The 17,335-nt window shown below is 40.4% G+C and overlaps 1 protein-coding gene across 1 annotated transcript in view; it reads left to right on the forward strand.

The window, feature by feature from the left end:
• LOC126253011 (retinol dehydrogenase 14-like) overlaps positions 1-17,335 on the forward strand; it is a 92,137-nt gene that overhangs the window by 32,151 nt on the left and 42,651 nt on the right. Inside the window, exon 4 of the mRNA XM_049954064.1 lies at positions 4,230-4,415. Coding sequence (XP_049810021.1) covers positions 4,230-4,415 — 186 coding nt within the window. The remainder of the gene's footprint in view (positions 1-4,229; positions 4,416-17,335) is intronic.

A 17,335-nucleotide genomic window follows, 5' to 3' on the forward strand; every position in this document is an offset into this window, starting at 1 on the left:
TACTTGTAGGCAGTGTGTAATATATTACCCAGTTATTTTTAATAACTTTACTCTGAGTCAGTGAACTTGTCTTCCTTTCTGAATATTCTCCTGAGCCTCCCTTGTTAGTGCATCACTATTCTTAGTGTACACTTATTTTACTTTTTTAATCTGTTAGTAGCATTTACAGTTAATATATCAGTCAGTAACTGACAGCATTTTTGGTTTGCTTCTAATTATCAAAGAACATTGGGGATGCACAATCTTTTATAGAGGAATGATGAGTTATCACTCAGGATTATCAAACTCACATCCTAATACAGTAAAAGGTGAGAGTAATGTTGCTATACCTAACAAAAATGAAAACAATGGGCGAAAAAGTAGTGAATGATGCTTACTTGCATTATTTAGATCCAAGAGGAACATCTACTTACTCCCCATTGAAAATAAGTGGCTAAAGTGATCATAGACATCTGCAAGGGAGACGCAAGAAGGGGCACTTGGCCCCTCTGGAATCTAGAATACAGAGCTTTCATTCATTACAGAATTCTCGTACACTTCTAGAAATGAATGAATAATCATAATTTCTCTGGGAAATTACAAATTTTTTGAGTTTCTTATATTTTGTTCTTGTAGTTTGATATGTCTCAAAACTGACCAACTCAGTAATATAAAAAAAGTGCTGTTTCATGATCTGACCAGTGCAGATGCCTATGGAAGTGATACATGAAGGAATGTATGATATGCATTGAGAATTCTGATTTGTTATTACTCTTGTCATGTATCTTGCATTGCAATCGATTGTCAGATCCTATCCCAGGTGAATTTTACTTCCCCACCTTCTTTATCACTTTCTTCCTATACTTTCTTCTTGACTGTTTTGATATATATGGATTGTTATGGACTGATATATATAGATTGATATGGGTTGATAGATGTGGAATGTTCCAAAACAGCACATACAAAAATGCAATTTCTTTAGGGGGTCATACCTCAGGTTCTGTTTGTCACAGAGATAAGGTGTTAAATGTTTTTGATAGCCCTTGGCCTAGCAACCATTTATATACCTATATGGGCATACTGTATCTTCCCTACACTACAGGGACAAATTATAAACATTATATCCTCTTCCGACCCACGTAAATTGTGGCAATTAGAAGGCTATGATTTTTTGGCAGGTAAAGCACCATCTGTGCAGACAGCCACTTTTGTAATTTCTGTTCACGCAGATTGTTGAAATTTTTACCATGTGTTCTTAAGGTGAAGCTCTCAGGGAACATCAAAACCTTTTGTAATATGATTAACCATTACCAAAAGACAGAGATTCAGAGGTACCCTATGTTGTTGTTGTTGTTGTGGTCTTCAGTCCTGAGACTGGTTTGATGCAGCTCTCCATGCTACTCTATCCTGTGCAAGCTTCTTCATCTCCCAGTACCTACTGCAACCTACATCCTTCTGAATCTGCTTAGTGTATTCATCTCCTGGTCTCCCCCTACGATTTTTACCCTCCATGATGCCCTCCAATACTAAATTGGTGATCGAGGTACCCTAATTATGCGGAAAACCACAAAAACCGTTTCTTAGCCATTTTTACACCCTGGGCAGCAATTATCATAATAATTAAGCATAGTAAATGGCTCAAATACTAACTTAAATTATTTACATATTCATCTAGAAATATAATTTTCTCATTTTTGAAAATCAGTATCCATTATCAAGATATTTATACACACTCAAAGCATGGTTTTTGGTTACCAAAAGTATCAGTTGTGGAGATGGTCACTTCTGTAATTTTTATTCTTGGCAAATCATCAAAATTTTTCTATATGTTCTTAAGATGGTATTTTTAAGGAGCCTTGAAACTTTATTTGATATCGTTATCTGTTACCGAAACCCAGAGGCTAGAAGTTACCATACATATGTAAAACTGGTCTAAGGCATAAATGTAGTTTTATATGACGTTGTGACCACATGGCAAAGGGTTATAGGGTCATTGCAAAGGTTTTGAGGTTGCCATACTGCCTCTAGTCAGCATTTTTTTCACCAATGGAACTTTAGAATGCACTGTCTCTGTATAATGAGCACTTCGTGCATATTCAGCTATCCCCAAAATGATACTGTAGTGACAAAAAATTGACTAAGAAGTGCCTTAACATGCCTAGACAGAACTTAAAATGACTTCCAAAAATTACATAACTCTGGTAAGACTGCAAATTCAGTTTAATATTTCCAACAACATGTTTACTTGCTTCAAATACAAATCATAAATGTATGTATGCAGACTGATGTGATGAATGAGAATTTGTACCAAGGCCAAGATTCAAACCTGTGTGTCCTCACTAGGCTGATGAGCTCACTACAACACACCCTGGCTGACACAATGGCTTTGCACAACTGCATAGACTACCCTAGTACATCTCTGTCCTCAATGCAAAGTCCTATGCACACTTCAGCTCACTTGGTATTCCCCCTAAACTTGAACAGCATTGCAGAGGCTCTCCAGCTGTATTGGAATAGCACCATAGCATCAGATGAAATGGTGGTTTCTGCCTGAAACCCAGGCATTGGTGCTTTAATCAAACGAAACTATGTAGTTCCAGACACTATCTGAAACCTCGAACATCTATGACATAGGTATGCAAACTGAAGGGATGAATGAAAGTTTGTGCCAAGGCCAAGCAGATCTGCTCACTGGGAACATGTGCAATCCACTATGCCACCCTGCCACAATGGCATTGTATAACTACTCTGACTACCCTAGTATACCTCCCTCCTCAAAGCAAATTCCTATTTACACCTCAGCTCACTTGATATTTCCCGTACTTTTGAACAGCACTGCAGAGGCTCTTCAAGTGTACTGGAATAGCTCACAGTTCCGAAAGAAGTGAGGGATCCTCTGTAAAAGCCAGACATATGTGCTTTAATCAAATGAAACCATATGGTTCATTTGATGCTGAGGTGCTACTCCAATACAGTTGGCGAGCCTCTGCAATACTGTTCAAGTTCAGTAGGAGTACCAAGTATGCTGTGACACGAATTGGAATTGGGATTGAGGAGTGAGGAAAGCTAGGGTTGTTCGTGCAGTTGTGCAAAGCCAGGGAGGTGTAGTGGTTAGTACATCTGTCTAGTGAGCAGGAGACCCCCCCCCCCCCCCCCTGGCACACATTTTCACTTGTCACTTCAGTCTGCATATATACATCACAGATGTCTGTGAACCTCTCTGGAACCACATAGTTTCATTTGACAGCTCATAAACAGGGTATTTTTCATGAATTGAACTTGATGAGCACAGTACCCAGAAAAAATGTAAAGCAAACAATTTTGTGTTAACCTTATTTCATGTGTACTTATTTGTTGTTTATAAGTTTCAAAACATATATATGTGCTGAAGTATATAATAAACTGTCAATGCTTTACTGACCTATAGAATTAATTTTATATAAGCAGCACACCATGCTGGAACCAGTGGAAAAATGCTCCTGTCGGAGCACAAAAAAGACAAATATGTTCCTCTTTAAAAGATTCTAACAGAAAAGTGGAGAACTAGCTCCCTCAATCTTCATTTCGCATTACTCACCAAAACATTTTTCCACGCAAAACATATTTATGCTTTTCTGTGCTGAAAGAGAGCAGCAGAGAGACAGAGAGAGGAGATTGTGCCAATGGACCAAAGAGAAAGGAGATATTGAGATCAGTGAGAGACAGTGACAGTGAAAGAGGAAGAGATGTGGGTAGAGATAGATTCACTGCATGCAAAATAGAGAGGGGACAGTGTAAATAAAAAATAGAGATAAGTAAAGGCCATACAAAGGCTTGGGGTGGTCTGGACCTCCACACAGATGAACTTTAACATAGCAGTATAGGAGCAATCACATTTTAGACCAAAATTTTAAACACATGGTTAAAGTGTAAAAAATAAGTTGAAACCCCCCCCCCAAAGGTGTTTTGACCTTCTGAGGTATGGTGGGGACAGCGCCACTGGGAAGGAAAGATGAAAGGAAGTAGTGGGAGAGAGACATATATACAAACAGTGGCAGTGAGACGGATATGTTGAGTATGAAGGCTCAACTACAAAGAGAGACTGGGTAAAAGGATTTAGAAAGTTCTTTGTTAAGAGAGTGCAGATATGTTTACATGCCAAAATTTTTGATGCTACACTGAACTACTCTCTGCATCTCTAATGTGATTTTCTGTTGATATAGTATGATAAATTTATATGAAATTGAAGTAATGTTTCCCAATGATTTCAGATTTACTGAAAAAGTCAGCACCCAGCAGAATAATAATGGTCTCTTCAGTAGCTCACAAATATGCAAAACTAGATTTGAACACCATCAATGTACGTAAGGCATGTGGTTCTCAGAGGCTGTACAACAACAGTAAACTGTGCCTCATGTTGTTTTCCAATGAGTTGGCTCGAAAACTTTCAAAAACAGGTATGTTCTGCAACAGTTTTAATAGAGTCTCTTCTACTTATAATAATAATAATAATGCTGCCTGATCTGACCATGAAGATAATATACACTATGTGATCAAAAGTATCCAGACATCTGATTGAAGATCACTTACAAGTTTGGGGCACCCTCCATCGGTAATACTGGAATTCAATATGGTGTTGGTCCAACCTTAGCCTTGATTACAGCTTCCACTCTCACAGGCTTATGTTCAGTCACGTTCTGGAAGATTTCTTGGGGTATAGCAACCCATTATTTATGGATTGCTGCACTGAGGAGAGGTATCGATGTTGGTCAGTGAGGCCTGTCATGAAGTTGGTGTTCCAAAATATCCCAAAGGTGTTCTATAGGATTCTGGCTAGGACTCTGTGCTGGCCAGCCCATTACAGGGATGTTATTGTCATGTAACCACTCTGCCACAGGTGGTGCAGTCTGAACAGGTGTTGAAAGATGGAATTGCCATCCCCGAATTGCTCTTCAACAGCGGGAAGCAAGAAGGTGCTTGAAACATCAGTGTAGGCCGGTGCTGTAATAGTACCATGCATAATAACAAGGGGTGCAAGCCCCCTCCATGAAAAACACGACCACACCATAACACCACTGCCTCCAAATTTTACTGTTGGCACTACACACACTGGCAGATGACTTTCACTGGGCATTTGCCACACCCATACCCTGACATCGGATCGCCACATTGTGTACTGTGATTTATCACTCCACACAACATTTTTCCACTGTTCAATCATCCAATGTTTATGCTCCTTACACCAAGCAGACCGTCGTTTGGCGTTTACTGGCATGATGTGTGGCTTATGAGCAGCCGCTTGACCATGAAATCAAAGTTTCCTCACCTCCCACCTAACTGTCATAGTACTTGCAGTGGATCCTGATACAGTTTGGAATTCCTGTGTGATGGTCTGGATAGATGTCTACCTATTACATATTATGACCTTCTTCAACTGTCAGCAGTCTCTGTCAGTCAACAGGCAAGGTCAGCCTGTATGCTTTTGTACTGTCATGTCCCTTCACATTTCCACTTCACTGTCACATCAGAAACAGTGGACCTAGGGATGTTTAGGAGTGTGGAAATCTCACATACAAATATACGACACAAGTGACACTTAGTTACCTGACCATGAGGAAGTCCGTGAGTTCCACAGTTTTCCCCATTCTGCTCTCTCACAATGTCTAATGACTGAGGTCACTGATATGGAGTATGTGGTAGTAGGTGGCAGCACAATGCACCTAATATGAAAAATGTATGTTTTTGGTGGTTTCCAGATACTTTTGATCACATAGTGTAAATATCTGAGAAAGTTAATAAGACACTGAGCCAAAAATCAGCAGAGATGCTGAATTCATTTCACTTGTAGAATTTAGTTTATTCTGATAGCAGACATAATTTATGCTAGTTGTGAATTCAGACAGACAATATGCTTACATTTCAAGGAAACATTCAGCCTCTGTCCTCATAATGGGGTCCATTTTATTGCATCAAAAGATTCGTCTGTGATTTGCTAGGTTTTCCAGATAACTGCAGGTATTCACTTTTCCATTCAACATAAAAGTGATTGACCGTATGGGCGCTCTAAGCTGTTGTAAATAAATCATCATCTGTCAAATACCATCACTTTCTTATGTAACTGTTTCTAATTTTTTTGTTGTCTTCAAAATCATCTGTATTTCACTTGCAGCAGGCTGGGGTTTGCAAGGATGGCTACTGGGGGTTGGGAGATGTCTTTTCAATTGTCAGGAGACATTCAGCTCCCATATAGAGTGTCCTAGGTTCATAGGAGTGATACGGTGAACCTAATACGAATATTGAAAGAAATCAGAGACACAAGAGTGTGAAGGTTATTCAAGAGTGTTTACTCTGAACTTGTGTAGGAAAATATAAAGTGTAAAAAAGAAAAAGAACCTGTAATGTATTAGTGTTTTTGTTGCAGCTAGTTATTCAAACAGGAATACAGTCAAATAATTGGTAAACAGAACAGTTCTTTATCATTCCATTAAACTTGCACCATAACACACATCTGACCTCATCCTAGGCACACAAACACAGCTTGACATTGTCCTGGTGCCAGTGCAGCAGCTGTGATCCTCGTCCTTGCAGGATACTTACATGGCTAATTATGACACACCGCACATTTAAGGTGTAATGGAAGATGCAGCACTCAGTTTGATTTAGCAGCCAGCTGGAGCCAAGTGAAGACTTCTAAGTTGTGGCCTACTGTCTCAGTGATGTGACAGTTGATGAAGTTGGCCAAGAGATGAACCTGGGATCTTTAACTGCAGCACTGAAAAGGTAATTTGGACTCCAGCAGCCGGGAGCTTGGCAGACCTCTGTTCATGCCTCAGACCATGAGCTGGCTGCAAATGGAGGTGGCTTGATGGAGAAGCAGTCAGGCAATGGTCATAGGTTTGCATGCTAGCTGAGATGAGGGGGAGGTGTTGTGCATGGTCCTGCTGGGCTGACCATCATATCTACTGGCTAGGGGTTGTATATATGGCCAAAGTGGGCTTTTCAATGCAGCAGATAAGCACTGACACATTTTTCAGGGATTTTGACACTTCCTGAAGACTGGTAAGTGCATAAAGAACTGCATTTAAAATAAGGAAGTGGCCATTATGTTGATATTCTGAATTGGCTGGATGCAGCTAACATCCTGGATATGACACTGGCTTCTTGCTTTCACCCGTGTTGTTACATTTGCTCCCTCACAGGAAAAATCCAGCTCACTGCATTCCTGTCTGAACAAGTAGCTGCAACAGAAGCTCTAATATATTACAGGTTTCTTTTTTTTCTTTTTTCCTCCTGCACAAGTCCAGAGTGATTAACTTGAATAACCTGATTTCTTTCAATATTCACACTAGGTTCACTGTATCACACCTATGAAAGACAAACATGGAGTCTGTACATTCTATTTGCAATATTTTACAACTCTTTCTTTTAAGTCTGGTGAGCAAGTGTCATTCCACCTCATGAGTGGAAGTGGGTATCAGGGTGGTTTCCTAGCAATACAAACTTATTTGTGTTTATCTACTCCTTCTGGCATCATTGGTTCGTAGCTCATTTTAACAATTTACATTCTGTCTCTTACAGTTATCATGCAGAATACACATACTGTGGGCTATGCCCTTTACTAACCTATGGGGAACAAAATTAACTACATGAATTGAATGATGCATGTGCTGCCCTGTTGTTTGGTGATACTGGCCTATTGTTGCACACTATCCTATTGTACAATATTTTATATCATAGCTTTTAGGAAAAATTTATCAATAACATTAAGAAATTGCTTTAGTCATGTTCTCAAGACACGGAGTGGGGAATCTATCCAAACTTCCATGAACTAACTTAATTCTCTTTCTACTCTTTATTAATTCCTCTTATTCCAAGAGATTTATCCAAATTCTCTGCTACAAGAGCTGTATGATACCACTGACCCACTTGCAGGTGCTACATCAGCTGCACCTATGCTGTCCAAATGCCATAATTCTCCGTAATTCTTCCCTGGCCACAGGCACCTTACCTGTCCCATGTGTTTCGTATATAAAAATCCCTTTACTTCCACATATCTTCCTAACATTTGATTTATTTCCCTGCAGAGTGGCATCTTTTGCTAGATTGGCTCTTGTAGCTGTATCTACTGCTCTCATGAAACTTGCTTCTCGAGGAATCTGGAGCAGTTCAGTTGATGATCATATCACTTCTGTGTGGTATCTCAGTGCTTTTACTGGTTTTAGACAATGCTGTAAGATGTGAGGTCAGTAAAAATTAATCAAACAATTCATTTGTGACTCTTTATTCTTATTATAACTCAATAGTGCTGTTTCACAGCTTAACTTATATTACTGAACTAAGTGGTACCTATTACCTATTTCTGTAAGCTAATATTTTCAAGATTATATGTTCCAACATCCCTGATTTATGCTCAATAGCTATGACCTTAAATCCTGTGCGATTCCTATCCTCAGTTACTGACATTGGTATGGTGCTCATATCATTCATAATCATCCTAAAAGATTCACTCTATTCTTTAAAACTCCTACTAAAAGGAAAACACTATGGCTGTTCTGACCTATGCCTAAGCTTTTTGGGAACCCAAGATTCCCCATGCTTGAGTCAGGTGTACTCATGGCAATGGCTGGCACACAGCTCTTTTCATTGCAATATCCAACGTACTACTACATATGACTTGATGCACAAAGTGGAGTACCCAGGTAAATTGCACAGGGTGCATGTTACATGAGTTAATGGTTCTGCTTCTGGCTCTTTACCTAATACCCTGACAATATCTAATCCTCATATCAAGGGGAAAATAATGAGAGGTACTGCCCAAGTATGTAGGGAAACTCATGAGTGAAGATTAAAATCCAAGCTGTTTTTACAGATGTGGCTGCTGTCCATACTGATTCTTCAGCACTATTGTCTCCATCTATTCCATCCAATTTCTGTCACCAGAATGTACCAGATCGCTACTGGGCACTGGGAGCCATCATGCATTGGTCAGGAGGTGTTATTTCAACTCCCACCTGGGGCATCTTTGGTTTGTATCCTGATGCTGCAGACAAGAGTATGTAGTGGACAACTGTAGCAAAACAATGAAAATAACAATTCTTTAATATTCCATTAATCTCAACAATAACATGTATGTGCCCTCATCCCAGACTGGCCTGGTGTTGTCCCCATGTCAGCACAGCAGACCCTGTGGTCATCCTCATGGGATGCTTACACAGTGATTTCTGACATGCCGGATGAAGATTCAGTAGCAGTGATCACAACACTTAACTCTATTTTGCAGCTTGAAGGAGCCAAGTGCAGACTTCTAACATGATGGTGCAGTGTCTCAGCAATGCAACCGTCAATAGTTGAACAGGGAATGAAGGTGGGACAATTGGCAGAAGTGCTGCAGCAGATCCCAGTGTCAGAAAGCTGAGGGGACATCCATTCATGCCTTGGAGCATGAGTCTGCTGCAGAATGAAGGCAGCCTCATGACAGAGCTGTCAGGCAGCAGTATTAGGATTGCAGCCTAATTGAGATGATGGTAGCGGTATCAGAAATACATCCACAACCCCAAGTAAAGACTGATAGAGGGCAAGTTTCATGCATGGCCCCACTGTGCTTATCACTTGCTCTGCTGTCAAGGTCAGAGTAGCCTTGCCAGTGTGGCAGACAAACACTGAAACATATTTCAGGCATATTGACTTTTCCTGAAGTCTGTTCAGAGCCTGGAGATCTGTGCCACAAACAATGAAGTGGCTGGTATGTTGGAATGCTGGCTTTGCTAGCTGCAGCTAACTGCCAGAGATGGAACTGGACCTTTGCTTTGGCCTGTGCCATTCCACATTCTTATTCTCTTCACCATTTATAAGTGTGCTTCTCTAACATACTCATATCATATCCTTTATCTATGGCTTATTGTGAGCAGGTCTTAAAGACTGAAAATTCAATTTCATATTGTTTGAGATCTTTGGATTTGGTTAGGTTGCTTCTGGTTCATTTTTTATGTTTAGTAAAATTTTGATATTTTTGTCTCAAAACTTTTTCCTTTGAGTAATACTTTCACCCTCTTAGATGTCTCATGTTGCAGTTGCCTGTTTTTGATGATGATGGTCTGCTACTGGAATATATGGAGAATGTGTATTACTGTACTGAGCACCAGAGATTTACTTACGGCTACATTTTCTATTTCATCTTCTGTATGACTGCATCATAGACTGTATGTGACAACTCATTCCCCTTTCGTATTCCAAGATGTGTTCATCCACATAAATGTCCCATTTTATATTTGCATTTTCAAAGAAGGATTAGGAATATTTTTAACTATTAAAATGCATTTTGCAAACTTTTCAACCAGAATAGCTTGTCAGATCCAACTAATTTGTTTTTTCGTGCAGTTTGTGATATCAATGTATCCATTATTTGTGGACATGCTATATTTTCAAGGAAATTACCCATTACTGCATTAGCTACCACAGTCATCTCCATTACACAAGTATTAAATAAGATTAGATAAATTACATATATTATTATATGTTTGTCTCATAGATCCACAGTGAGGAGATCCTGCCCCAAGACCATTAACCAAAAATACACAATACATACTGAGAGAGTTCTAGGTGGCAAGTTCAGCATAAAATTAGTTACCAACATGTTTACTCATTTATATATGGTGATGATATAGAAAACTTCATATATCTGATGTTTATGGGAAAATTCCCAATTTTAAACAATCAAAAATTCTGTACCCCCACAAAAGCTGCTATATATAAATGAATAAGTGTGTTACAATTTTCTACATAATCTAATATGAGCATTAAATATTACAGCAAGAATAATTTCTCATTTTTATACAATAAATATTGGACATAATTCTTGTTTTTCTTTCTTTTTCATTAATTAATTATTCTTCTACTAAAGCATTTATACCATTCTTGGTTTTTGCCTTAGAAAGCATCAGAAAAATGCAGACAAGTCTGTGGTATTGTTATTCATCATTATTATTTTTATTTTCTTTAAAAGTCAAATAACCATATGGATTTTAATAAAAGCAGTTCTATTAATTATCAATTTTGTTAATGACATAATATTTATGTACTTATTCAATATTATCCTTTTTGCGAGCTACATTTTACTTATTGTAATCTTTTATACTTATTACAGTATTCCTTACTTATTGTAACAGTAGAGTCTATTGCAACCCCCCCCCCCCCTGCCCCCCTCTATTTTGCTCTAAAATGCCTACCTTAAGAGCTATGAGCATGTGCTCATTTTTGCTAATTGGAAACACGACTCTTCTACTAAACAATTGCTCATGACTTTTAAGGTATGCATTTTAGAGCAAATGCTTACTGGACATTTTTTCTTGTTTTGGTCCATGCTACTACTTCCCAAAATGTGTAAAGCAAAGAGCTTGCAGTAGAAGAGTTTGCTTCACACTATTTAAGGTGAAAAATTATTCGTAGCTCTTAAGCTATGCATTTTTGACCCTACATTTACTGAGACTTTCTAGTATTGTGTACTTTCAACTGTATGCATTTACGCCATTAATTATGATACACCCAGATTAATCTATGACCATTCACCATAGCAAGTGCCACCACCTAAGTAGGGCACAAAAGGACCTCAGATCACAACACATTATACTCATAGATATTGTTGTAACTATGTAGTACACAAGAATGGTCCAAAGTAACCAAAATATGGCTTTATTCACGACGCACTTAACTACAATGGAGAACAGACTCCCGTGAATCCACATGTAACACAACACCGTACACTGAAGTGATGCCTTCCACAGGTGACCTCTTGCAAAATGGTCACCCAGGCACTGGAGTAGATACCGTGAGCCTGAAGAGAGATGCATACAACAGGTCCAGAGTGGCGGTAGCTGGTGCTGGCAGAGGGGGTGGAATGATATGACAGCTGGCCACTGGAACAAAGGGCGAGAATGTGAAGGGATACAGGTTCTCCCAAGGGTGGTGGTTCCATGAGGTGCTTGATGACTGCACAAGAGGGGAGGGTGCTGGCATCACCATCTTGATGTCATCATCTGCAGGCAGATCCCAGTGTGGGAGCAGCAGGGCTGGACCCACTATCAAGGATGGCTGATGTGATGATGGAGGAGGAGCCAGCAAAGGTGGCCCGACTGTAGCAGCAGGCTGCAGCAACAGAACTGAGCCAGACACCAACTGGCACCTGGCACCAGGAAGCTAGAACCCCATGGTGCCTTACATGGAGGAGACACCCAATGGGACAGGGGTGCATCCACAGCAGGCGATGACAGGCTCAAGACAGAAGGCAGCAGCATGGGTTGTGGTGATGTGGGCTGCACCCATGAACCATAAGCTTCTGGCAGCAAGCAAGGTCCCAGTTGATCAATATGGCATGCTACCAGCTCGTTGACCAAATGGACGTCACACAGACAGCACCACTGGCTGCGGACAACAGTTGCCAGAATCCACTTGGGCCGGTGACCACAGTGGTGATCCCAGCACAAAGCAGCAGCACCAACCTGACCACGGCAGGTGTGATGCTGGCTGCAGAAGGTGGAGGAGCATGTGTGGCTGCCAACTGTGAAGCAACTCACACTTAAAATATACAAACTTTGAGCTCAGTCAACATTGATGGACACCGGAGAATGTAATGAAACTGGGAAAATGCATCCACAACCAAGAGCCAATAGGAATTCGAGAAGGGATATGCAAAGTCTACATAATGCACTCCCATGGCTGGTGTGGTGTGGGACAGGGGGAGATGCCCTGGGAGCTGCATATTGTTGGGCACATTGCTCACAAGCCATGGCAAAACGAACACTGTTGCATTAATCCTTGCCCAAAAAACATCTCTCCTTGCTAATAATTTAGTGTGTGAAACTCCCCAATGACCCTATAGGAGAGGGCTGCTTATTGTTGGGCACACTGCTCACAAGCCGTGACAAAATGGACGATGTTGCATCAATCCCTGGCCAAAAACATCTCTCCTAGCTAATAATTTAGTGTGTGAAACTCCCCAGTGGCTCTCATGGAGGTGGTGTAGAATATTGCAACATAATGTGGTGGGAACGACTACTCTTGGAGAGAGGTCTTCCATTGATAACTGCAAAACACTGTCAAAAACAGAGAGGTGATGACATAAGGAAAAATAGTTTGCACAAAGGGTCCCAGCATCTGATCTGGCCAGCCCTCTTGAACAAACCAAACCATCTCGCAAAGAACTGGGTCAGTGGCAATTGCATCTGCCATGTGCAAGCTCGTTATTGGGAAACCCTCAACCACAGCCTGTGTTTCAGTACTAAGATGGAAAAAAGCAATTCTTCACTCCAAAGTCAGGATCAGGATCCAGAGGAAGGTTGGACGTTGGCATGTTTAGATGTGGGTCGAAAATGGATTTCATAATTGTATCAAGACAAGAACAATGCCCAGTGTTGGAGATGGTGTGTTGCCTTGTCAGACAAAGAAGTTGGAGGGTTAAACAAGGAAACCAAGGGTTCATGGTCAGTAATAAGGTGAAACTTGGAGCCATATAAAAAATAAAAATAAAAATAAAGAAGAAGAAATGTGAAATATCTTGAGTGGATAAATGACGGCAAGAGCCTCTTTTTCCACCTGAGAGTAATGCTGCTGGGCTGTAGTGAGAGATTAATAGGCAAAAGCAATAGGCTCTGAAAGAGCCATTGGCATACCAATGAGTGGGGACTGTGCCATGGCCACACTGTGAGGTGTCAGTCACCAAAACTATGTGTTTGTCTGGAGAGGACGCAGCTAAACAAGGAGCTGAGATTAGTTTGGATTTCAACATTTGAAAAGTGCATTTGAAATCTGGGCTCCAGCTAAAAGGTATATTCTTGCACAACAAGACATGCAACAGGTGGGTCAAGGTGGCCACCTTTGGCAGGAATTTATGGTAGTAGGCTATCTGTCCTTGTCAGACAAAGAAGTTGGAGGGTTAAACAAGGAAACCAAGGGTTCATGGTCAGTAATAAGGTGAAACTTGGAGCCATATAAAAAATAAAAATAAAAATAAAGAAGAAGAAATGTGAAATATCTTGAGTGGATAAATGACGGCAAGAGCCTCTTTTTCCACCTGAGAGTAATGCTGCTGGGCTGTAGTGAGAGATTAATAGGCAAAAGCAATAGGCTCTGAAAGAGCCATTGGCATACCAATGAGTGGGGACTGTGCCATGGCCACACTGTGAGGTGTCAGTCACCAAAACTATGTGTTTGTCTGGAGAGGACGCAGCTAAACAAGGAGCTGAGATTAGTTTGGATTTCAACATTTGAAAAGTGCATTTGAAATCTGGGCTCCAGCTAAAAGGTATATTCTTGCACAACAAGACATGCAACAGGTGGGTCAAGGTGGCCACCTTTGGCAGGAATTTATGGTAGTAGGCTATCTGTCCTACGAAGGCCTGTAGCTCCTGATGGATAAGGGGCAAGGCATATACATGACAATAGAGATGTGGTCTGATAGAGGGTGGACCCCATCGTTTGATCCCTCAAACCCAAAATAAACAATGGAAGGTTGAAAAGAACTGAGATTTTGCAGGGTTACACCATAAGCCCATGGACTGTAAGACAGAAAACAAAGTGTGCAAATTTTGCAATTGAACAGCTGTGAAGGAGTCCATGTCAATAACATCACCCAGATAATTAATGCAACTTGTTGGAAAATAGCAGGAGTGCTAACCACATGAAAAGGTAGGTGCAAGTATTGACAGAGAACAAAAGGAGTATTCAAAACCTGTAGATACACTTCAGACAAATCAGTTTTATAAAAAATATTGGAAAACAGATAATATCAACAACAGGTCCTCCTGGCATGGTAAAGGATAAATATCCACAACTGAATGCACGTTGACAGTAGTACTGAAGTTGCCACAGAGGCATAGCTTCCCCAACAGTTTCCGAACGACAACTGGCGGAGATGACCATTCAGTAGCCATAAAAGATTGCACCACCCTTGGAGATTGGAGTCTATCCAATTCTGCTTTCACTTTATCTTTCATGCTGACAGGAATAGGACATATATGACAAAAACAGGGCTGAGTTGTGGATTTCAAAGAAATATCAGCAGAAAAAAATTGTAGCGTATCCTATACTTTCCAAAAAGAAGTCCAAATACTCCTCAAAGAGTGTTTCCAGCAGAGAATTCGGCACCTGATGCAACACAACAAGGTGAACTGCATCAGTGATAGAAAATCCAAATGTCTGAAATGAATCCATGCCAAACAAGTTCTTACCACTGGCATCAGCAACCACCAAAAATATAATAGGGTGAACCACCGACTTGTAAGAGGCAGATGCCATAAATTGTCCAAAGAATACAGTGTTTTGTTCATTATAACTGACTACTTCTGCATGATCAGTATCAATGGCAGTGAGCCTGAATTCACATAGGTTTGAGACTTCAATAATGTCACTACAGCACCTGTGTCAACTTGGCAAAAAACACTTAACTCGATAAACAACTTGGGAGAAGTCACAAGGATTGAAGTTACACAGTTTATTTCATTTCCATATCCTAAACAACCATCAGTGAATAACACATGGAGGCAATGTGGCCTTTCTTCTGGCAAGCATTTACAAGCAGCCAAGTGCTCAGGGCATGCTGAACATACATGCTGGACAAAACAGAAAGGACAAGACAGAAACAGAGAACGCTAACACTGGTGCTGTGGAGGTTGTGATTGTGGCTGTTTTGCCCGGCCTTGGTCTGCTTGGCACTGGGCATGCATGTTTCCTGCCAACACTGCCATATCCTCCTGCAAGCTATCTGTTGCTCTAGTGGGCACACGGTGTGACACTACCGCCACATCACCTCATGTTTCAGTTTCACCACTCACTGCCTGGGAAACTTCATAAGATTGTGAAAACCCTCTGTTGGATGGAGTTTTGCAAATACCACAGAGTAATGCCTTCTGGCACAGTGCCTTGTCCAGAGCTAAGCATATAATTGCATTGTGCACCATATAGTCTGAAAGAGTCATTATGGGCATTAGTAACACATGGGGCTAAGGCTAAGGTCGGCTGCCCAGGCCCTGTATGAGGGGTTTGGTTTCCTTTGTGATCAGTAGAGTTCAATTTATGCTGCTATGACATGTGGTCATTTGAAATAGTAATTGGACAATAAACTGCACATGTAATCAAAAGTAAGAGCTACCAGTTCTTGTAAATGGCAAGTTGCCAAGTAATTGATACACTGTATGTGGAATCCATGAGAGGAAGAATACTTTGTACAAATTCAAGTCTTTCACACCAAAAGCCAACAAATGCTATTTGAGTTTTATTTTTGTAAGATTCCTAATCCTCAGCTGAATCATTATATGGAGGGAACATGGCTGGATGGACTGGTACCTTGTTTAATAATGGAAGCTGATAAGGTGGCCACAGCCAAAGTAACTGTTCAATCAGTGCCAGTAGCACAGCATCCATAATGAATAAACCTGATGAAACTGCACATGAAGACTGCACTTGTGGAAACCATCCCAACCTTGCTGCCAATTATTTTGCAATTTTGTAGTACATGAGACCTGTCCAAAGTATCCCAAGTTTTTGTTAAGGCCTCAGCTACATCGGAAAACAGTGTTCTGTGAATCCACACGTAACATGACAGTTCACTAAGTGAATGGCACATTGGAAAGACACAGAAGAGGGCCATTAGTGCTGCTCTGCACATACATATAAGTGAGTTGCTGGTAGACGGCACAGTGGAGACCTGGTTGGTTGTACATCTCCCACAGATGGCCTCCAGCATCGGCCTGTACTGATACAGTTGACGGCCAATTCAAATGTGCATGTGTGGTGACACCACACACTCTGTGAATATGCACTAGTTGCAAGATGTAACATGTCAACAGATTTACATAAAACAAATTTGAAACCAAGTGCATTGGTCACTTGGTAAACATTTCTTAATAATTGTTGCATTCTGAAATTACGTATGATCAGCAATTCTCTGTCATATTCAGTTATAGTTCTTGTCACTCAGTGTGTGTCAGTTACACACTGTATGAATCCCATTTCTCCGCAGCCGTGAGGCAGTAGACCAACTTGGTATTATTAAGTATAAAATACAATATACACTTGTAATAACTACACTCACTTTCTAACATGCACTATTAGTTCTCACTAAATTATTTACTATATTAAACTTAATTTTAAAATAATACTATTTTCTCATGTGAAGCATGCACTTCTTGTGTCCAAAATATAAATTATCTAACTCTATACTCAGCTCATGTCTGACATAGTCAATTTGAAGTCTGTTTTAATATTTAAATCAGATATATTAGATCTGTTGTCATTAAAGCTATATAATAAAGTTCCAACCTCGACTTTTACAGCAGTAGCTTAACCCTTTCAGACCCCAATTTGTTCTGGAGGAAGGAAAATTTCG

The sequence above is a fragment of the Schistocerca nitens genome, chromosome 4 (assembly GCF_023898315.1).
Source record: "Schistocerca nitens isolate TAMUIC-IGC-003100 chromosome 4, iqSchNite1.1, whole genome shotgun sequence".
Lineage (NCBI taxonomy): Eukaryota > Metazoa > Arthropoda > Insecta > Orthoptera > Acrididae > Schistocerca > Schistocerca nitens.